The sequence below is a fragment of the Bombus vancouverensis genome, chromosome 10 (assembly GCF_051014615.1).
Source record: "Bombus vancouverensis nearcticus chromosome 10, iyBomVanc1_principal, whole genome shotgun sequence".
NCBI classification, from domain to species: Eukaryota; Metazoa; Arthropoda; class Insecta; order Hymenoptera; family Apidae; genus Bombus; species Bombus vancouverensis.
Window position 1 is genome coordinate 11594745 of NC_134920.1, and position 24094 is coordinate 11618838.

General features: G+C 39.8%; 1 protein-coding gene and 1 long non-coding RNA gene across 6 annotated transcripts in view; one reads left to right on the top strand and one right to left on the bottom strand.

Moving 5' to 3' along the window:
- LOC117158274 (uncharacterized) overlaps positions 1–24079 on the bottom strand; it is a 119151-nt gene extending 95072 nt beyond the window's left edge. For 2 of the 5 annotated variants that reach the window (XM_076622294.1, XM_076622293.1), the window contains exons 1-6: positions 22552–22690; positions 21652–21778; positions 21432–21561; positions 21178–21342; positions 20894–21095; positions 20684–20808 (exon numbers count right to left, since the gene is read on the bottom strand). In XM_076622294.1, coding sequence (XP_076478409.1) covers positions 20684–20808; positions 20894–21095; positions 21178–21342; positions 21432–21561; positions 21652–21778; positions 22552–22558 — 756 coding nt within the window. In that variant the 5' untranslated portion in view covers positions 22559–22690. Of the gene's footprint in view, positions 1–20683; positions 20809–20893; positions 21096–21177; positions 21343–21431; positions 21562–21651; positions 21779–22317; positions 22425–22551; positions 22691–22713; positions 22803–23117 lie in introns of those variants that run through there. The other 3 variants (XM_033336984.2, XM_033336985.2, XM_033336986.2) reach the window with 3 other exon arrangements.
- LOC117158280 (uncharacterized) lies at positions 22602–23693 on the top strand. Its single transcript, XR_013059405.1, has 2 exons — positions 22602–22724; positions 22789–23693. It is a non-coding gene; the product is annotated as an uncharacterized LOC117158280 (long non-coding RNA).
- Positions 24080–24094: the final 15 nt, after the last annotated feature.

Genomic DNA, 24094 nt, shown 5'->3' on the forward strand with positions numbered 1-24094 from the left:
AAGAAAATGCAAGAACGAAAATGTTGTCGAGAATACGTTACCGAAATGTATATCCACTCCAACGTCGGTTAAACGACGGTCAGACCAGGGCACACGTGACTCGTAGACGGTCGATCCGGAGAACTGGTCGAGAGAACTGGTCTCGAGGAAGGATCGTGCGATCGATGCACGTCTAGAGGACGGAAAGAGAACAGGAACCGTGCTTTGAAGAATACACGAGGAAACCACCAACCGGCATCGCGAGGCCGCACTACCAGAGCCGTGCTCTGCGAACACTGCAACTGCTTCTTCGTCTTCGGCTTGCCGCTGCTCGCCGGCACATTTCGCGTGGCCGCGTGCGCTCTCTGCTTACTCGCGTGTCACCACGCACCGGTCGGACGGCTGCGCGAACGGTGCGTCCCTCTTCTTCGCTCGTGGCACGCTGGACGGACCACGTTCTTCGGCACCGCGAGCACGACGCACCATTCGGACCCGAACCCTCGATACACAACGACGCTCGCGAAGGTTCAGTATATTCCTTTCTTCTCTTCTTGCGCAGTTTTGTTTCTAAGTCGGTCTGTATCTCGCGGCCACGAGGAAACCGCGTCGGATGAAGCGGACAACTACGATGCAGAGATAGGGAAACAGGGAGAACTCAGGTAGGTAGATAGGTGGGCAGGTAGGTGGCAAGAGGAAGAGGCGTCGATGTACAGGATTTAAGATAAAAGAAGAGCGAGAGAGACTGAACGAGGGAGGTGGAAAAAAGAAAGAGCGCGGGAGAGGGGAAAGGAAGGTAGGGGGAATGAATAAAGAAACGGTTGGAACGGCTATGGACCAACCGGCCGGAGGATGGCACGAGCGTGCCAGAAGGGAAGAAAAGATCGAGAAGAAGAGAAGTCGCCCGGCTGACCCACAGTTCTACACCGGGTGTGCGTGAATGATATCGAGGGCTTGGGACGTGCCAGACGAGGACAAGGAACGGAGACGAGATACGTGACACACGCGCACGCAAGATGTACAGGGAGAAAAAGAGAGGCGACACCTCTCTTCTCTCCTCGGTGAAGAGGTCGACTGGAGATCGAGAAGAAAACGAACGATCCAGGCGAACCAACAACGGAGTGAGAAAAAAAGAAGGCTAAAAGAGAGAAGAGAAGGAGGAACGGGAATCTTGGAACAAGGTGCGCGCCACTGCGTCCGTCTACCGACGGCGACCGTGGAACGGCGAACTCTGTCGGTTCGTGCAGCCGGCGGCCAGCTGGTGCGCTCCAACACGCTACGAAGCCTGTCGTTCGCGGCCGAGCGCTCGCCTTCGGCAAACATCGGCTCCAAACAAAACTACAAACTTTGTCCGACGCCCCTTGCGCCGCGAGTCCCCTCGGAACACCGTAGGTACGCCGCGCCTGTTGCCGCGCTTGATCCCGCGTGCACAACATCACGCACCCGGACCGCCAGGGCCCAGCGTTTCCCTTGATCCAGCACTGTTCTCTCGTCTTCGTAACGTACCGGAGGAGAATGATACGCGGATTCTCTTTCTTAAGAGGTTGATACTTGACTTTGTAGCACGTAGGATGTACGGTCTATAGCTTATTTGATGTGGTTTAATCGTTCCATACTTCGAGAAGTTTGGCTGTAATTGGAAGCTCAACCTTTGCGAGTTTCTGGAACGATCCATGCGATTTCCGAAGCGGACGAACGGAAAGTTCCGCTGTCCCGAATCTTTGCGTTTAAAGCTTCCAAATTAAGATACACAATTCGATAGGTGACGAATTTTTTTGCCTCTTCGTATCGGATCGTCGATTGGTCCGGCGAAGGACACTGTTTTAAAAATTCGTTGCTCCTCCGATCCTAAAGCGTCAGGTTAGCAACACGACTAGAAACACGGTTACGTAAGCTTTTCTAAAAATCTCAGCGGATGATAGATTCGATTATTTTCGATTCGTTTAGTACACGCGGATTGAAAATAGCAGGCGATAACGAGGTTAACGCGACGAGCAAATAAAGTGGTTACTCTCGAAACCTTGATTGCCAACGTTGAAAAGTATTATAGAACGAGATGGACGACGCGTGCGGTATCTTTGCAAAGAGAGGATATACGATCGAAAGTCAGACCGATAGAGAACGGCCGTTGGTTTCTTCTTTTTCTTCCTCTTTTTCGATCGTTTAATGACGTGATATCATGACTGTTATATCACGAACACCCTGCCGTAATAAGGTGTACGTTTCTACAGGCTGCTTGCAATTACGTTCGAGTTATTCGTGTTAACGCGTGCTCGCTCTGGTGAAATTATTTAAATGCTTGTACCTGTTTGTTACCAGTTTACAATGTAGCGTTATTACAGCGTTATTTCTGGCTGCTACCTTCCAATGTCATACGTCTAGCGTGTCTCGATTATTCGACCAAAGAAATACTACTTATAGGTTTCGTCCGATCGAATCGGAGCAGTGAGTTGCAATTTGTCTAGCTCGCAAATTAATCCGAAAGGAACATTAAAGGAAAAGCTTGTGCACGTGATAAGATAAAGATAATCTAGTTAATTCTATATGACAATATGGCTATAGAATATTTAAAATTCTACTCTTATCATTTATCGTCATCCATTAAACTAGCATCAAACGATGTTACTTTACTATCTATCGCGATTATAAATTCTTAGATGTTAGATCGTTGAAATTGGTCAACCAAGCTCTTATCGCAATGTATTAATATGAATCATAGTAAATAAACATCGATAGAGCTAACACGTGTTTACTTGAAACTAGATTCTTATTCGGGTTTCTGTGTCAAATAATGCGCGCATTTAACTTGCATTTAAACAAATACAATAGCGAAGTTTCTCTCTAAGTTTCCTCGGAACTTGCCGATAGGAGGACCTCCCTCAACGCTTAATCTCCGAGCCTCTCTTTTTTTAGATCATCGTACCCGCAACGTGGCACACGAACAAAGACACCAATAGAATACTCCGTTTCTATTTCATGAATATTAAAACACTTTCCAATTAAATCGAATCGCCTGTTGATTCATCGGTGAACCATCGCAACACCGGGTAGCTGGCTCGATTAGCAAACAATGCGTTACAGTTACCATTCTCGTCCGGCTTGTGGTAGAAACGTTGTTACGGCTCCACTTTCAGGACTAATCAGTCCACCGATTATCCCTGCGAATCGTGTTATTCCGATTCCTTTGGCGAAAGGTTTCGCGAAAACGAATTCGTCCCAAGCTATGCGATTTTACAATGAAGCATTAATCACGTGGCGATAATCTATTTGTCGGGCAAAAGAAGAACTGTCCGATACCGCCGAAAGGAATCCATGGTAAAATCATAAGAATCGAGTGACAAATTGACTGGCTGTGCACGTACGTTCGATAGAGGGAACGTCGGCTGACTTTTGACATTTCACTCGTTAACAACCGCGTGGCTTCCGCGGCATCGTCGGCGATCAATCACTTTGCGGGAGACGCGAAACTTTCGCGGAAAATATTTTTCGCAGATTTTTACTTTTCTTCGCCTTGCGGGAGAAAATTATATCGATTACGCGTGCAACGTAGACGAGTTACAAAAACGAAGTTTCGAAAACGAAATTATAAACGAAATTAGTCCATATTTCTATAGAAGACACATTTCTCGTTGTTGTTTTCTTTTATAGAAGAGCAACGAGTTATCGATCAATTGCGCGTCAAAACTCATCTCTGCGATAAGTTGCAAAACCGTACTGCAAGGATATTACGATGATACTAAAATAATAAAAAAAATCAACATAAGAAGAGCTCGAAGGCACAATCAACGACTGGCGAAAATGAAACCTAAAGACTATTACGCATGACTAAATTGAAAAATAGTTTCATAAATAAATCGAACACCGTGCATATTCTGGTCTCGATATATTATCCAACGATGATCTTTTGACGAAAGAAAATTTTTCAGCGAAACGTTCGAGTCAGTGAAGAGTAGGCGCGCTGAAAAGACTCACGGCGGATACTAATTAAGGAAGTAGACACGCTATGTTGAATGTAGCACGTCTGCGACGATAAAAGGATAGCGGTGCATAAACGCCTCGGCTAATTACTCAAAAAAGATCCATTGTTATAGATTTGATTAGCCGCGCGTTTCTGTAAAACTGTAATACCACGTTGTTCGCTCGAGTAATCCAATTACCGATGCTCACGCCACTCCTGCAACTCATTCCGATTGATTTTTAATACGCGATAAGGATATTCGTAAATCAGGACCGAGACCGCCGATAGAATTAATGGAAGTCGTTTAGAAGAATAAAAAAGATCGTAACCAAAATTTCTCGTATGAAATTCAGATCTTTTTCTATTTGCATGTTCAGCCTTTTGTTTATCGTAACAGCGCACCATTGTTATTTTTGTGTGGGCTTTTACATGGACCCTCGACAAATTTCGTATGCACTCGAAAATGCGTGAAACACCTTTTGCATTATGCATGCACCTTTGTCTTGGTTAAATATTTTGAGCCGGAACGTGCATACGATTTTTAGTATTTTGTACTAACAGAAGGTATTATAATAGAAGCAGATAAAAATAACGTTGTAATAATGCAAATGGGGCGCTATCAAATCGTAAATTTATTGACGTCTTACTCGAGTATAAATTATTCAAACGATAATCTAATTGATCTTTCGAGAGACGTTACGTTGAATTTAACGAACAACCACGAACTTCAGTTCGAGTCCAACTAAATGAATTCTAAACTAATTTTCACTGCTGCATATGTACTGTTTTTCTTAACACCTTAATCCGTAATGCTTCTCTGCAAAATACCTTTTTTACCTTATACGAATTTTTGTCATTTCAGGCGTTTCGTCTTTTTATCACATTCTGTTTTGTACGTAATTAGTATCGTTAGCAAAAAAAAGAAAACAAATAGGAAGCTATGAAAAAACACTTTTTTAGAATTCGTAGAAAATTCCACGCTTACGTAAACTATTATTAAATTTACTTGCTCGAGTCTTCTAAGATAAAAAATATGAAAAAATAGGGAAGAAAAAAAAGAAAAACGAGCAAATAAACGTATTAAAAGGTATGAATGGTGAGAATCGATATTTTATGGCTCGCCTTTGACCAGATAACCAGGAAGCACGAATAGCCAGCTTGCAGCGTGGAAGTGTTATCTTCGAACGAATCCCAAGTTTTTCGCAAAGGAGACCACTTGTTTCCAGACAAAAGCTGGCTTCGTGTGAACGTTCGGCACAATGCAATCGACTGGCTGTCGTAAGTCGGAAACAGAATCCCGTAACGCAGAGGAGCGCAGCGAGTCGATGCGAGGTGACTTGGCGCAAAAGCACCTCGTGAACGAACGTGGGAAGTAGCACCCGGAAATGATTAGGGAACAATAATCTGACGTAGCGAATATGACGAAACGACCGTAATTTCGATGATAAAACGCATCGGCTGAAACATATTGCGCTCCATATTAACGCATCAGAGACAAATACCACGAGAATACTGATAATCGAGCCTGCAACAAATTACCCGCGCTAATGAGCGTTCCTTAAGAAGAGTTAAAGAGAAAAAGTTATGGCTTTTCATCGTGGAAACCGCATTAACCCTGGCAAGTAATACAACAGTCGCATGCATTCGCGAAAGAAACTGTGTCAACATTTATTTTCTAAGAAACGAAAAGCGAACAAGATTAATATTCTTCGCCATGTCTGCCGAATAAATTTGCGAAATAGTAATATTCAACTAGGAACAACGTTCATACGTTTAGTCGCGTTGCTCGATACAAGTTCCTAATGAGAACACTACGAATTTTCCAAACGACCTAATATGATTATTACAATTTTCGAGAAGTAAAGGGAAAAAAGAAGGATCGAAGTTCGTCGCACATCGATTCGTACCATTGAGCTATTAGCGAACTACGTAACTCGCTCTAATCTCGGTCACGTGTACTCGCTATTTCCAGAACGAAACGTTCGCAGAACCAACAAGCTTCCCTTACCAGGCCGTGTAAGCAGTGATAACGATAAACAAACTCTCTTTGGCTACTTGCTTCGCCAACAAAAAAAAAAAAGAATACGCGTACCGCGTTTCATCGCCGTGTCCGCGGCAGAAAGCACCGCGAATTTAACGAGAGCAGAGGAACGAAATCAATTGCGATCAATCTGACGTGCCAGGTGTGAAATTGCGAGAGCTCGGCTTCGGGAGCGGTGGCATTCTGACGCGGCTCGAACAGGAGCAAAACGAGAATGATACGGGAACAAGTTGTGTATTCAATACGCGGTCTTGTTGTACACACCGTTCCATGAGATGCCGCGTGTTGTCGTTAAGCTGGGTTGCGGTGATAAATCAAGCCGCGATAGCAGGCCAGAAACGAACGATAGTCAAATAGTTAACGTGTTAACATAATCTGTGCATATACGTACCAGGCTAGGAAAAGTGTAACGAGAAAGCAGTCCGTTTACCTTAATCGTGGAACGAAATTGATGCTACGAAACGGGCAATTAATTATCGAAGGCTGGTTGGTCCGCATCGTTCGAGATAATTACGTCTACTAATAATTCGCTGTCGATGATAATTTCGTAAGACAAAGTCGTGAGCAACAGACGTTAATAGAAGCTGATTGCTCGCTGGAATAATTACGGAACGTAATTGGATAGAGTTCGAGAATAAAATCATGCGATTTTCTTGATAATCGACTGGTAATCCGTTCGCAATGGCATTACGTGATTTACCGGCTGTTAGCGTGTAACTTATTACGTATCGCCGCAACGGTCGACCAGGGAAGTTTTCCTTGTACGTAAGCTTTACCACGAGTAATTACCCGCACAGCTTCTAGGAAAGGTGCGCGGTGTTTTCGATGCAAAATTTACACGTACATTACGAACACGCCTATCGTTTGTAACGTGGTTGAGAAAAGTGACAAAGTCATTTTCATTATGGCGGGCCAACGTTGAATTCCAGCTTTGGTCTGTAATTTATAACGACAATCCCGACGTGTGATATCGGTGAGAGGGGCAGGCTTGGTACAGGGACGCCGATTAAGCTTTAACGTCAAAATACATGCAAATAGACGCGACATAAATACATATAAACGCGTATTAAGATGTTTTATTGGACAAACAATTTTTTATCGCGCGGATGACAGCGCAAAGACAAGAGTAAAGTGTTAGAATTTCCAGTCGAATAATTACAAGAGGTACTATAAATGTCCAAGCGTACCGAACGAACGACCGTCCACGCGTCTTACCGGTCATTTAGAAACTCTTAAGACGTCTCTTATCGCCTACAACATCCTACATAAATCACCAGGCAAACCGCGGACCTATTTAGATACAGCTAATCGCTGATCCTGAAAAATTCATGGGATACGTCTTCGTACGTACACATCCAAACGATATAGGATAACGTACCTTCCTCGAATACGCGTTTCTTTGTCAACTTTGTTTGCTACAGTCGGAGATACAACTTATTCGCCACGATCAACCAGGAAACCAGAAACGATTCGTTAAGCCATACGCGTAATACTAGTGCATCCAGTCGAAAAATCGTTCTCTGTATACCTGTTATCTTCGGTCACGGAACGAACGTGGGAGAGTTATATGACGATAACGATATCCACCGTACGCTTAGGTACCCTTTACAACGTTCAATACCACAATATATAACGGGTAAATGACAACCCGTCTGGCGGCTTATCGAGCCGCGCAACGATAGTAAACGATATTTGAAGTCGACGCTGATAGTTACTCATTTTCTATTACCTGAGAAATTCTAAGGGATCGATAAGTTTTAGTTCGTTTCGTTCGGTGAAAGTACGATAACGACTTCTTTCGAAGATTCTTTTAAGAGTATTATCTTGATTACATATCTATACATCTCAGATGGCTTCGGAAAGAAATAGAATTCCCTTTGGAGCATTTGCACATTTTGTCAACATCGATTCTCAATATCTGAATATCTGACGGATACGAATTTCAAATAATTGCATTCTCATCGCTCGTAGATTTAGAAATTGAACCGACATGCAACTAGATCCGTAACTGTAAGCACCGAGTAACAGCGACGAACATCCAATATTATAATGAGATTTCACTGGTTGTTCTAACTAGATCAGTGTGCCGATTATTTTTACGATCCAAACAACCGACAATTTACGACAGACGACTGCGCAATGACTATTAGAATCTCAGTCGAAAGCACTTGCGATTAAAGGAACATTTTACTGCATTAATGTCAACAAAAACCAACTAATGCCTAAAATTACAAAACCATCGGATCGTTAAATTAGACACCCGAAGAAGTCACTTTAACTCTATTATATTACCTTGATATTACCATATCATCTATTAATTCGTATTCTTTATCACGAAAAAACATAATACGCTTCCTTCTAATAAGAAACTCATCGAGGGGAAAAAAGAACAAAAAAGAACTGAAGCCCGTTCGTTCGAAGCCTACGTGTTAATTCAGTTTACTAGCCAAAGTTGCTCTTCGGTGTTTCCCCCGTCGTAAAAAAATGCTCTAATTAAATAAGACAGTTATAATCAGAAGAGGAGGTGAGAAGCAAGGTATATCCGGTCATGGGCGCGTTTAAAACGTAATTACTGACATTACAGGTGCTGTAATAGCGCCTCTTTTTTCACCTTCCGCTTCTACTATTTTATATTTCTATCAGAAAAAGCACACATATACGCGTAATAAACGACCAATTATATTCGGGAGGCGTTACGTAGCAAAGCAATGAAAAAGAAAAGTCGATTAAAACGGCACCTTTCAATTTTACTTCTAAGTTAGTACATATTTGCTCGCTTCGATACTTCCTCGTGAAAATCGAGTTTCAATTTTTTGCTGACGAAAAGAGCCACATAGATACGTAGAAAAATTAAAATAGAGAAAAGCTCGTTTACGTAAAATCGCACCGCGTCCGATTATAGTAATCTCGGTCCTTTCCCTCGCGCTTCCTGTAGTCGCCAGAAAATACCTTTCTCTTCCGCGAGCCTCGAAAAACAACAAAATCAGTCGCAGGAGCCACGTGTCGTGGCGCGATCTTCCTCTTATGACGATAGTTTCAAACGATTCTTCTAACTCCATCGACCTTCGGCTTATACCATCAACTACCGGTTCGAGCGAGTACAAGAAGAAGAAATAAAAGCATAAGACGAAGGCGAAGACGAAGATGAAGACGAAAACGAAGATGAAGAAGAAGAAGAAGAAGAAGAAGACGAAGAAAAAGAAGACGAAGACGAAGACGAAGATGAAGACGAAGATGAAGACGAAGATGAAGACGAAGACGAAGACGAAGACGAAGACGAAGACGAAGACGAAGAAGAAGACGAAGAAGAAGGAGCAGGGGAAGAAGGCGTTGTTTAACGCTTTCTCGTCTAGAACTTTTATGTGTGTTCGACACTGTCGGTCATCTGACTACGAAGTTGTAACGTTTAGGTACAAAACGGTGACTAGGAAACAAGGAAACGCGGAAGAGGCGTTTGAAATGGCCGTTCTAGGAACTCGCGAAGGGATACGTTGAACGATAACCAGTCGACACGGTCGGTTCGATCGAAAAACGATCTCTATGGTAAATCAGGATGATTGATCGAACGTATACCAGACTTCCATGTAAACCGTGCATAATGATGTTCGCATAGGAAACTCGGCGTGTAGTCCTTTGCTGTCTAGTCACTTTCACGCGAGCCACGGATGCGACCTAACTAAAGCTCGCAGGGATTCTCCACTCCCCCATTTCTTTCTCTCTTACTTGCTCGACCGGCGATCACGTTCTAAAAAATTCCTGTCTGTGTGGTTCGTGTGTGGTAGGTAGTTGCGCGGGTGGTGTGGTCGAGCGTCCTTTCGGCGGTGCTTTGTTTCGTCCGGACCGAGGTCGACCAAGACCAGACCCACTTTATTTGTTCGTCGAATCGAAGGACGGGGCATCGGGTTTCTTTAGAACTGCGTTCCACTCGATTGAAAAGAAATTGGAATTTCTTGAATATTTTATACAGCGATTTTCTGTTGTTTCGTAATGGATGAAAGTTATAAACAAATATTTCGAGTAGATTTCGAAAGAAGACATTCGAGTTTTATTTTCCTATAATGTATTTTATCGCCGTCATTGTGTTAACGGAGAACTTTTAAAACAGTTGTTATTTAATTTTAAATCGAATAAACAGTTCAAAATAAAAAGCTCGTTTACATCCACGCTCCATTTGATCGTTAAATTTCACTCTTCCTATCTTATTGATATAGTTCTCCGACGTGAACATGTTCATTCGCGAAAAGATATTTCCTTCTTCGAGACAGGAAACCAATTAGCAAGCGAACGTGTATCTATCATTTTATCTTCTTTTTCTCTTCATTTCAATAGAATCGCGATTAACAGTAACTTTATTGACGTAATAAAAAATGTATCGGGCGATAAACGCTACTCGACATCTGCCAATAAATTTAATCATCCAATTTACATTCCTTTATCTCCATTTTCTAAAAGATGAAAAAAGCCATCTAACGAACAATCATTGTCCGTACTTCCATTTTCCAGTCGTGCTTCGAACGAACACAGTGAAAGGTACAATATTCCGGTAGACGCGTTTTTCGTTCGATTTGCTACGATTCCAGCTGTGCTTGATTACGCTCGGGAAACAACGTACGAACGGCGTGCTCCTACGAAATTAATTTCTGCGGTACAATTAACGCGTCTCTGTCGTTGGTTAATTAAGGTGCACTAAGGAAACGAGACCGCGAAAACATTCTCACGCGATGAGCAATCTCTTGGAACGTACATAATATTTAAACGAGAAGTCACGAAAACGAACAAATGTTTTCTAAATGTTCCAACGAGTTGTGTTCAGCCAGGATTTCTAACCAACGTTAACGTTTAAAGAATGACAACTAGTTTCATCGGAAAAACGATGATCATCAGCGTGATTAAAGCACCATATCAAGTAGAAAGCGTTCCCTGTCGGTCCGCATCCCACATTTCATTTTTCACAGAGGTCCCTATTCTTTCAGTGGCGACGTAACTCTCTATGACCTACTGTAACATTCAAATAACATTTCACGGTGTGCCGTTGCGAGCACAGAACATCGTGGTTCCGTACGTCGAGTATCTTTTTTTTCCGAACGGGATGCATACAATCGAGACGAGGAAATTTACGACACCGTGTACCATTCGTCGACGACGTTAGTTTCGTTCCTTTTCGATCCTTTTCGATGATCTCTTCTTCCCTATTGTCACCCACGTAGAGAAACCATTCGCCATCCCAGCTACCTGTTTCTCTCTCTCTCCCTCTCTCTCTCTCCCTCTCTCTCTCTCTCTCTCTCTGATTCTTCTGTTAGAATTTCTTCGCAACGGGCTCAGGGAAGCGCTTATACTCTCGCGAGCAGAGTTAACGCTGGCATTATAATAATGTGCTGGTACAGGAAGCCGGCACAGTGTCTCTGAACCAACGCCGGTACACTGTTCGCAGCACGGTTTATTATAGCCTCAAATTGTTTCAATTGGTCTTACATGCGGGACTGACTCTTCAACAAATTCCTCTCCGCGGCCATTGTTCCCCTCGTGAGTCACTCTTATCTCTCAACTGTCTCCGTCTGAGTTACCTGATTGAACTTTCACTCGATCATAAGACAGACATCGTTGATAAATTCGCGGGTGCTGTCGTCGTATCGAGGAACCCTTTGTCACACGAATCGACGTATTGTCTAGATCGAGAACGATTCACGTGGTGATAAACAGCGACGATGCGACGGGCAGATTCATCGAGTCATGTTCGAGGGAAACGCGTCTCTTACGATTCTTACGGTTCTTACGGTTCTGCTCTACCGTACAGAGGGATATACAGGCTTTCTTCCAGCTGGGATTCTAGATGGTCGCGCGTTCAGATCTGAATCGTGGATTGTCACGGAGTGATAAGCGAAAAATTGACGAAACCACGAACGTAATTTTACGGTACGTTTCCGTGTCGCAAGCACCGTGTTGGGAGATCGGAGGACGTCGTTCGACTCGAATCACGCGATTGCGTCGATTTACGTCGAACGATGGTACATCTTACTAAATGTATGTTTAGCAGGCAAAAAAGGATTATTGAAACGTCGAAGAAATATCGACTCTTCGAACGCTCACTTAGGTACGGTAACGCTTACTTAAGTAGCTATTAAAAAATCCTAAGGCGAGAGGTTAAATCGCCGATGTCTATCCAATCGAGAATCAGCATCTAAGAAACTTTCATCAAAATTACGTTCGAACAAGATATCAACGTAATATACATATAGAAGAGTACTCGGACGAGTACGAAATAGAGTAGAAGGCGCGCGAAGACCCTCCAACAGTCCTTACGCAATCACCAGACGAGACCGGTCGTCAATCGAGACGAGCCCTAAAACTGCAGTCCCATAGCCAAACATCACCAGCCTATTAACTGCATTTGTACGACTGTCAGTTACTAAAGCTAGCGAAATGGAAGGGGAGGAGCAAGGTTCGTGGACCCAATTGAAGATCCTCCGACCCATTGGAAGACCCCACGATCTTGCATCGTGCCACCTTACAAAACGTTGATTCTAATCGCCTACACACGAGTCACGCCCGAATATGTCTAACAATAAATTCCATTGTCGGCAAACGTTGCCTAACCGAGTATCGCCTATACGCTATGTTTGCGTAAACATTAACCTGCGCATCGGCTGCCGATTATGGCAATGATCGAACGAGAGACCGGCCATAATTTAAACAAGAAAGAAACATCCCCTGAACGTTCACGGTGAGCTCGTCCAAACACGTGGGCGTTGCAGTTGCATCGATAGGACAACAAGAACATTGCAAGAAGACCTATGTACGTAAACGTGCGGTCAGCTACGGTGAGCATTATACTTCATTAGATACCAGTTTCGTCACGCTTTCACTCGAACTTGTCCAACAATGAGACGCTGAATTCAAAATGCATTTCGCCTGGATGGCGAGAGACATACGAATATACGGCAGGGGGAAAGTTGCAGTCGTGACTCGGTGACTTTCCACGATCTACATTGTCATTCGCTGGTCCAACGTGATAGGGACCGGTGATTCCTGGTGACCCTCTTGATTAGCAAAAGCAACAATTCTTGTCGTGCTTCGTTCTGGACATCGAGTTCGAGCCACTCGAACATGTTACCTCGAGAGAGAGAGAGAGAGAGAGAGAGAGGGAGAAGGAGGGAATTGAAAATCTTTAAAGGTCGATCGCACTTGGAACTTTTCCTCGCCCCGTTGCAACACAATAGTCGATCGAACAATGCCATGGAGCACGCGACCGTTGTTTCTGCATCGAACGAAGACGGCGAGAAAAGATCGTTGGAAGTAGCTCCCGACTACCGTTATTATCGATACTCGTCGATTATTTTAATGCCAGCGTTATGTAACGTGCCCGTGATTCCTGCCAGCTTCACGTGTTTGCAGACAATGCCATACCGTGACGAATCCAATTAAACTCTGACCCCGGTTGTCTAGCTCGATCGAACGAATGACAAACTTCCCGCGAACGTGAGTAACCCGTTCGATTCGTCGAACCGCGGATGATCGAGCGTTTGAAAACGTTTCAGATCGTTTGATACCGTTTAACATCGTTTGACGGAAGGATCCAAGGATCTGCGATCACGACTTGTCAATCTGCACGGTGATTCTAACCGACGTAGTAGCAGCATTACGGAACGAACAAATTTCCTGAAACATCTCTACGCTTCATCGGTGTTCGCTTTCCGTTTCATCCTCGTTACGCGCTACTGTAAGAAAGTTGTATCAAACGGTGACATTCGTCGACTAGGAGGTCAGTCGGTACGATGGACAGGCTGACGCGCGACTTATGTGGCTGTTAACCAGTAATATTAATGACGCACGCTTCTCCACAACTTGGACGATACGTAGTCCAACGATGTTTCACAACTTCCAGGCTAATTAGAACAGATATCGCACTTTGTCATGGTCGGATCTCGTTTCGAATTAACGAGTACCGTTGTAAATGTTACTTGTTCCGCTAATATCGTAATAATAAAGTAAAGCAGAGCGGATACTTTCTTATTCCCAGCTAGTAGTACACTTTCGAGCAGGATGACCAATAAAGGATCGTACAATTAACTAAATTGTATTCGTTGTCTAACTTCATCTGTCTGTCTCTTATCTAGGTCGTGAGAAACTTATCTAACCGTAGCGTTTCTAAAAAAAATGCTTTGTATATATTGGATCATCGTGCATATTGTAGATAAACAAGCGAAATTTATGGGAAAAGGCTTAGTCTCGCCATAAACGTTGCGAGAATCAACGTATTTTTGCCTGCTTTCTTACAGGCGTCTTGGCTAATTAAAAGCACAAGAAACGCTTATCCCGCGTTATAAGTTCCCATCGTGAATTTCACTGGATAAGATACGACGAAAAATCTGCGCAATAACGTTTATGAAAACACTGATCGTCGATTAGATTTTGCAATGCAAACGCGTCTATTTATTAAGGTACGCGGATGATTCCACGGAGAAACCGCTACGTGGCACGAAAATCATAGCAGTTACATTTCTGAACGAGCGTAACCTAAATCAAAAAGTCCGTACTCTCATGTTCCATCAGAGAAATCGCGCGAACGAAAAAAGATTCCGTGTGTTCCTTTTAAATACAGCAGTGAAAGCAAAACAGTCATAGACAAATGGAATTTATTGTTAGAGGCAGATTTTAATAACCGCTTTAACATAACGGTGCTACCATGAACACGATGAGAGATTGAAAATAAAATGAGAAGATGAAACGAGGAAAATATAATGAGATTTAGAGCAATATAAACTTTCTATCGGTAACATTCTTTTATACTCAATTTGCGAGTTTTGTAGTGCCTATACTCTTCTGATTCGTACGAAGAATGGTAAGTCACGTTTCTAGTATTTTATGGAAGAGCAAAGTCATAGAATCAACAAAAATGCTATTCTTCTATTTTTCTTCGTCATTTTTATATATAAAAAGAAACCATCATCGATCGAATAGCATTCCTTGTTAGTCAGGAACGTTATAGCGTACTAACTTGAAATAAATCCAGTAGTTCTTCTGTACTTCCCGCGTCATTAAAAACGTCGTGATATTCCACTGAAATCTGTATAAAATCCACGAACTCTCCTCGGTAGTTCAAGCTTGGAACAACATTTGGTGCGATCGCGATAAGGTGGAAGAAACATTCGGTTGGCGGGACTTTGAAAGTCGATGTAGATTAGAGCCGGTGAACAGTGAGGGAGCAGGAAGAATAAATTGAACCGCAAAGGGTTAATTAAACGCATACGTGCATGACGCGCGCGAGCTCAAACTGGTTGATATCGAGCGAACTGGCTACGTTTCGGTGATAGTGACCCAGTAGCTCGGAGCGACGCGACGCGACATAACAATTCTGCTTCCAAAGTAGCGGTACTTATCGATGCTCGATGCTTCACCCTGCGGACACTTCACCGCTTCCCAGTAAACAATTAAACGTGACTTGCTCCAGATCCGTAGCAACTACCGTTGCTCGTCTCTCGATCATCCTTCACGATGCACAAAAATTCCCAGTGACTCGTGCCACCGGTCACCACATTACACGTGGTCGAGAGGTTCACTTGCTCGTTGATTTATCGATACAGAGAAAGAGAAGCTATAACGATTTCAAAAGTAGAAACTAACGAGTCGTTGATAGATGCATAAGTTGTCTTGTCTCGTCTGACTATTGTGGTTTGGAATAAATGCGGGGTGGGGCAGTGTTCGACGTGTGGAAATGATCGATTGGAAAGAATATGGAGATAGTTGAAAGCTTCAAGAACGATAAGCATTGAGATCGATGTTCGATTCTTCGGTATGTAAAATTGCTGATTTTTAAACGTTAATGAGATATATAACGAATCGAATGGAAGAAAAATAAGAAAACGCTAGCTTCGGTTTCTCGTTGCAAAATGCTTATATTCGATCTTTTCTCCATGCATACATGGTACAATGAATCACAGTTCGATGTTACAATTCGTAGATCTTTTTATTTCATTCAAAGTTTCGTATCAATTTCAGGGTGTAAGAAATAACTGGAAGACAAGTATCGCGCGATTCTATGTCGTGGAATGAATATCGCATGGAAATTCAATCCTTCAGATTGCAGTACAAACTCAGCGAAGCATCAATGCTATCTAGGCATTCTAGTTGCATAGCAAAGTAAATAATCCGATCGACTTGCAACATGGTAATTTTTCGTCCAACGTCCCTCTATTGTCAAACCGAAAGCGAACAGAACGACGCTTAATCAGATTACAATTACCATCAATTCATATGCTCTTTCTATATATACTACATCGATGTACGTTACGTTATAATGGCTGGAATCGTGAAAAACTTATGAATTTATATCGAAATAATGATGTTAAATTGTAAATTGGGAAATATTTATTTCTTTGCAAATGTTTCTCAATACAGAGTTTTGCACGTTTAAATTTCGCACAAGTGCATAAAAATCCGTCGATTAATCGTCGTCTGATAAAATCTACGTTTCCTTTTGGCCAAGTGTTATTTTAAAAAGGAATTTTTTACCGAGATACAGAAACGAGAAAATATAGTAAAGACTGAGAACATCAGCGAAAGCAAATATTACGTTATATTTTCCTTCGTTGAAGTTCACGTTTATTTAAAAAATGCTGAACAATATTCCGCGGGTTTCGATGATATATCAGTGTGAAATACTTCTGATAACCAATTAATATCCTGGCAAATTAAATTGAGAGAAACGCAAACTTGAAGAAACATATTTCTTAAAGGTAACTCGGCGTAAACGTAAAAGATTAAATACACGGCGTACCCATTGATTTAACGAACTGACGAGCGTATCGTTTCGAGGGAATCGTAGAATGAAGAAATAACGATTTACGATACGTAATTTCAACGGATACAATAATAACGACACTTTCACGTCGTTTAGGCAAGTTACAGGCAAACGAACGTGTAACTTGAAGTTCAATAAAACAAGAATCCTCATTGCGCGTTGCATAAACCTTTCAGCGACGCGTGTAAATAATAATGTAATATTGGTTCTTCCAACCGATACACGCTGTAATTTATGCCAGGCGCGAAAAGGTTAAAAGATCACAGGAGATTTCATTTCGCGCGAGGTCAGCGATCGATTCCGCGGAATCGGAAGAAAGTAAAAGCATTTCTTGTCCTTCCATATGCGGACGAAGAGGAAATAGTATTACAATCTAGTAACTAACAATTTTGAGGATTTTTAATAATAAAGACGTAGTTTTTTAAACAGACGAAGAAAGAAAAATCAAACTTTGTATTCCTTCAATTAGTAAGAAAAGAGTTCCGTTCAAAATATGTATATTCGGATAATAAACCATACAGTTGTTAAAGAAACGGAAGTTTGTCTATGGGATTCTAATTATAAAGGAAGTGGAGTTAAAGCGACATAATAATTATAATCTGAATAAGCCTATGAAAATTTATGCGAACATTATTCAACGGTGTATGTAGGTGCAGAATAATATTAGCAATCGTGTGAACGGATATAGACAATGAATGAAATCGTATGATTAATTACCGGATAATCATTACAATTTGCTGTAAAATTTACATTTGCAGACTTTCTACAACACACAATTCGACAATTAAAAGAAACATATTATTAAACGTATCTACTAAATTTCAATGTACAATATAATTATTACGATATAATTATTCAAATAAGCTACCGCCATCTTAACCCACTTTAATTTTTAAACCTAATAAAAATTCGGTCGCTTCCATCGATTTCTACAGACTGTAGATCCCTCCATGATGAAATTAAATACATACATTCGTTAAATACTTCAACATCCATCAACGTGATAGATATGCTAAAATACACTTTATGTAGACTTCTACTCGTCTTTCAGTCGCTAATATCAATTCGATATCGATCTTCAATTTTACACGATTCACGAGCATCAATGAGCATTCGTAACATATGTCCCCTAGGAGACACTCGAACGAAGAAGACTGGTCGAATAACGTTTACTTGCATCGAGAGGCACAAGTACCGCCGCCATCAATCTTCATCAGCATTCTGAAATTCTATCGATCGAACAATCCGAACGATACACAACGTAAAATAAATTATGCGTTCCCCTTACGTCAGATCCCCCCTTAGATCGTTCCCCTTAGATCATTATCGTACTTGTGGCACGTATTTCTCTTTTCCCTTTTTCCTTCTTTTCGTTCCGTCAATAGTACCTGCTCACGGCCTTAATACCGACTTTCATTTTATTTTCTCCATCGAATCGGAAAATCACGCGTATGATAGATTAATTGCTTTATCTGGAGATTCAATATCCATGTATCGCACCCGTACTACGATAGCCTCAGTGCGTTTAATGAATGACGTATATGAAAGATTGTGAGTCGCGCGATAATTCTCGAAAAAGTCAGCCCCTTCGTCGAGCGTGCACTTGAACAATAAGTTTCTAGAAATTAATTAACCATGAAGGCGCGAGTACTTTCACGATGATAAATGTTCCAGCACTGATTGGTGTTTGCACTCCGAACGAATGTTCGGTGCTTTTATTTGCTAACGTAACGTTTTATTTGCAATTGTAAGGCAAACTAGATACGTGGCAAACTTGAATCCTTTTTCTTTTTTACTCTGATTTTATAAAATTCAATTTAGCTCTATTTAACTTTCGATCGGTACCTAGATAATTCAGAAGGATTTGAAACAAGTTGCTTAATTGCAAAGTACTTCGTTTTAATTTATATTTTGTACGTAATAAGGATCATACATATCATTTATCGCGTAAAATATTGAATATGGATAAAAGTTGAGACTTCACGGTTTACAGAGTTAAAAATTGATCTGGATCTTTGTACCGAACGTAATAGCAGCTTTCACTGTAACACTACGGCCAGAGGATTGCGTAACGCAGAAGCTAGTCAACGTTTGTGAAGCACGTTTCAACCTTGACTATTTTTTACACGCGTGACTCGGAAATAATTTATAGAACGATCGTAAGATACACGATGTTCGAAACAACGAATTTTCTATTTCGTAGCTGAGATTGAAGATTCTATGGAATTTGCTTAAAGTTAACATGGCATGTGGCTTTGATAGGGAGCAACGAACCGGGGCATAAACAAATTTATTCGCGCCAGCTTACAGAGCTAAATTTAAAGTTATTCGATGGACGCTTTCGTTCGATTATATCGATCGAAAGAGTAAAACGAGACAAGATAATCGTGTTAAAATTTCAAAAGCATGATATGCAATCGCTATTATCTACAAATCTAATTAATTATCTTCTAATTTGAAGAAATTCAATTAGAAAGATAATAATTTTAACGATGAAGAAATTCTTGTACTTTTTGCGCAAAACAAATTGCAACATAAAAAATATACTTGGTCCTCATAAATTAAATTCTTTCGAAACAATTTTAAACATTTTTAAGGATACATAAAAGTACGTGTTTTGAAACAGGAAAAAATGCAATTAAACAGAAGTAACTTTTACTGTTCGTGTTATCAAGATTCTCTTGCATCTGAGAACGAAAGCTACTTCCACGTTGAATTAAGGATTAGTTAGTTAAAAATTCATATCTTATTTTAATTCCGACATTTACAGTATCTTATTATTACAATATCGTAATAAGGTTTCGCATACAATTTCTTGCACTACTCTACAACTTACGTTTAGAATGAAGTAATCTTATTTTGCATCGAATAATATTTAATACTAATCTTGCCTGATTCAAAATATTGCTAATAATTACAACTCATTCTGGAAATAACATAGGTGATTAAACTGAAAAATCGAAAACAGAAAATCATAAATATGTTTGCAATCATGATTGTGAAATACAGCGGGATGAGAATGAAATAAGGCAGATTCGACTATCTTTCTACACAATATGTAGCCAGTAAAAAAATTCAAAAACTCACACACTCGCAGCATCATCACGTTACAGTACATAATACTGCAGTTATGCATACATTCACGAAGTCCAGTACGTATCATGTTTTGTGTTGGGATGCAATTAAGGGGGGAGGAAAGGAACGAAAGAAGAAGATAGAAAACACGGTAGAAAGATACGGAACTAACACGAGTCGAGTTCTCGACGCCCACCTGATCATACAGTACAGAGTCGACAGAGAATCGTGCTGAAACTAAACGTGCGTCGACTATCGTCTCGCCATGACAAAAGTAAAACTTGCTCCATTATTTCTGGCTGAAATTACACAATTACTGACAAGAAATTACAACGAAAATTCCAGGTATTAACCATCGATTAATTTCGTTGTGATCGCTTCAAAAATGGGCTTCGATCGCTTTTTTAAGTTGCTTTTGATATATTCATGCCTGTTACGTATATTTCAAGCATGCCGAGCGTAATTATTTACTATTACCAACGTTTATCCCATACGCCTCTTTAAGTGTGCGTTGTCGACTATTTCCGTTAACAATAAAGAGATATATCCGGCTCACAAACGGAAACGGCATACATATTTGTAATATTGATTTAGCACGTTAATGACTCGTATAATATCTAAACGCGTCGCTCGTATTCGCTTGTCCGGTTATACTAGTATCTCTAATTCAACGGTTTCATCACGGTTTAATAAACTCTATATTTATTCAATTTAGTATACAAAATTTTTATCGACGTTTTCAACGAATATGTATATATTTCATTAAAGATATGTTACTCGTTGCAATGTAACTGCTTTATATGCTATAAAAAATTACTATTTTTATGTCACTCACCATATGCTCCACTGCTTTTTCCTCGAGCTCTGCTAACGTCCAATCTACATGAAAGCTCAAAGGCTGAAGGCGGGATTCCATTTCACGGAGCCATTTCCTTAAACACTTTACTTCATGCTCGAAATCTATAATGCAAATTTTCATTTAAATATTTTGAATTCACAGATGAAAATATAATTAATGAACTTCCTATTTCAATGAGAAAATTACCTGCCGATATATCCTGTTGATTAGATACAGGCCGCTCAACGGGTGCCATAATTTGTTCAACTAATTCCCATTTTGCATTTAAGTGGTCAACACGCCACGCCACTTCATCTTTCAAAGCAGGGGCACGTGACACTAGTTTTCCAGCCTGATCATTAAATAACTTTCTTCTATATGCCCTACGTCGCAGCTCCTCCATGTGAGCCTTAAATTTATATTTTACAATAATTTAATTTTTTAAAAAATAAAAAATTTAGCACAGCATGCTATGCTGAAATGATACATACCGCACGCAGACTTTTATCTAATAAATTTTCTTCTTTGCAATAAACCAATTCTTGAAGAACCCTTAGCCATGAATATAACTCTGAAAATTGACTACTAACTTCTTTCAAACTCCATGACTGCGTAGATACATCAGTCTCGTCCCATGTTAATTCACCATTAGCTTCCTATTAATGACAAATTAAAACATAATATAGCGTAAGTCATATATGGTTTATATCTAATTACATTATAAATATCTAAATCAAGTACATACTCTACAACTATCTATCAAATTAGTATCCATAATATAGTCATAGTTAGAACGTATTGCTGCCCAAAACTCATCTTTGCTATCTTCACGATTTGTCCACAAGCGTTGATTGTGAAGTTGCTTTGGATCTTTCCTGTAATACAAATAAATTATTAAATGTAATATAAAAAAATATAAACTGTATAAAATATTAACTATAGTAAATATGAAAGATTATACAAACCTCTTTTTTGTGAGACTGTTGTATGGCCTTTCTATCGCTACCCCAGCTTGGCCATGTTTTTCTAAGCCATGGCCCAGCGGTTGTAGCGAAGATAAGGAAAAACTTATCTTCATGGCTTTGCAGTGGTCTGTAATTTTCAAACAGAAAGAGCATGTATTCACATTTATTATGCATAAACTATGAGAATTAAAGAATAATAACCATCAAACATAAAATTCTAGAATTACATTTCATTTATGGACACTTTACTATTAAATTGATGCATCTTTAACCTTAAAAATATAAGAAATAAGGTGCATAAAACAAGTTATAACGCATATATTTACAATGTATATTTTATATACATCATAAACATAAGACAAAATCAAGAATACTAAACTTAATAATATATTTCAAATGTCAATAAACATCTACAGTTGTACTTACATGCCTACTTTACTGACACTATTCTAAATCATTATGATACTGGGGAAAGTTTAATGAATGTAATATATCAAATATTTTCATATATTCTCCTTTATTTGTAAATATGAAAATAGTTATGCCCAGTTATAACTAAATTTACAAAGAAACAACGAAAGAATAAAAAATATAACCTTTAGACTATTATTTATAAAGATACTTTTCTCTATTTCAAAACTGTCAAATGTCTTTCACATAATTTACCTGCCACGTATAAGATACTACATCTCACATACGCGGAAATATAAAAAATATCTACGTGACCGAATGTTTCATATCATTCTTTGAATTCTCACGTCACAGAAAAGAATTAATCGTACTGAATGCATTAGACGCAACACAACGTAGAGTCTTTCTACCTGAATTATCTTCAACATTGAACACATTAGTCGAACACACGTGTAGATACAACATTTAGAGGTGTTAACGTATACACACCATACATAAGCAATTTGTACAGGTAGAGCGTCCAAGTGTGTACATTTTATCAGAAATACAAGAGTCTCGTATCATATACGCTCCGGCTTACGTTTTACAAGATAAGCACACAAGAATATACAAAGTTGTTGAAACGTTCGCGTATTCCATCGGAATACTCACTCATTCTTATCGTAAGTAGTCATGAAATAAAGTTAGCATTCTTTGAAATGGTTTCTGTTTAAATGTATTATTCAGCACAGTAGAAAAAAAAACGTGATTGAGGAAACCGGAGAACGTTGCAACGAGAACTCGAGTTGGAGGGGCTGCACTCCACTGCATACATTCAAGGCACAGCTTCTTGCCTTGCAAGTAGGTATGCAAACAATATATCGATACACCTGACCCGAGGCATCGGTCCAAATAGATTTCAAATAAAGTTTATTCAACGTTTATTGTAGTCACCGTCAATTCGGTTTCGATGCATCGATCGTAGTATCGTATCGATATTCCCAACCATGGGTTTTTTACATTCTTTCCCAAGGGAAACGTTACTGAAAACTTTTAGTAATATTGCATTCACTCACTCATATTACTCGTCGCAACGCTGAATAGACAAGCGATCCATTTGGGCGAACGTTAATTACTTGTCGATAACATTTGCACAATTTTTATCCCAACGAAACCGCCAATTTTTTTTTAACAAAATACCGCCTTACACACCACTGTGCACACCGACATGCAGCAACGTGCACTGTCGTACTGCGCATGCGTGTTCGCGATAAGTCTAAGGAGCTCGACTCATGGCGGATTCTTAGTAAGATATCTATTCTTGTTATTGGAATAAAGTGAGATGAACCGATGCGTAAGAAACTAAGATGGGATAGAATTAGGAGAGATATTCTCGTATATGCAATAAGAAAGTCTAAATAGACGCGATAAATTATTAGGCAAACTACCATGCGGCATACGTGTCATACTTGCGTATAGGTATTTTTAATATATATTTTAGAACGATTGAACTATCATAGATGACACGTTTAAACTATCCGGATGAAACAGGTTTTGTATAAACAAAATGTAGAAAAAAGGTTTAATGTAAAATTTATTAGTCACTAGACTATAATAGTTAACGATATGAAATAAAAGTAATATTTTCATGACGTTAATTTTCTTATCTTTATCACCTTTAAAGTTTCCATATTGCATACTATTATTGCAAATAATATCATTATTGTCTTATAAATTAAATTGAAATGTTAAAGAGAATCTTCGTGCATCTATTTATTCATTAATAAGTATTGACAATGCGTAGAAACCACAAATTTCCGTGTTCTTATATTTCAACATATCATCCTTTCCTGACATCAATAGTCATATAATCTTTCGACATAAACATATAAATTCATATCACAACACATCTTTAACATAAATAACTTCGTAATCTTTTTTTCTTTACAATTCTTTGCTATTGAAACAATAAAATATCTTATTGAATGCATAAAAATGTCAAATATTCTTTACTACTACATATTCGAATTAGTTTTACTGGTTTTAAATCTTG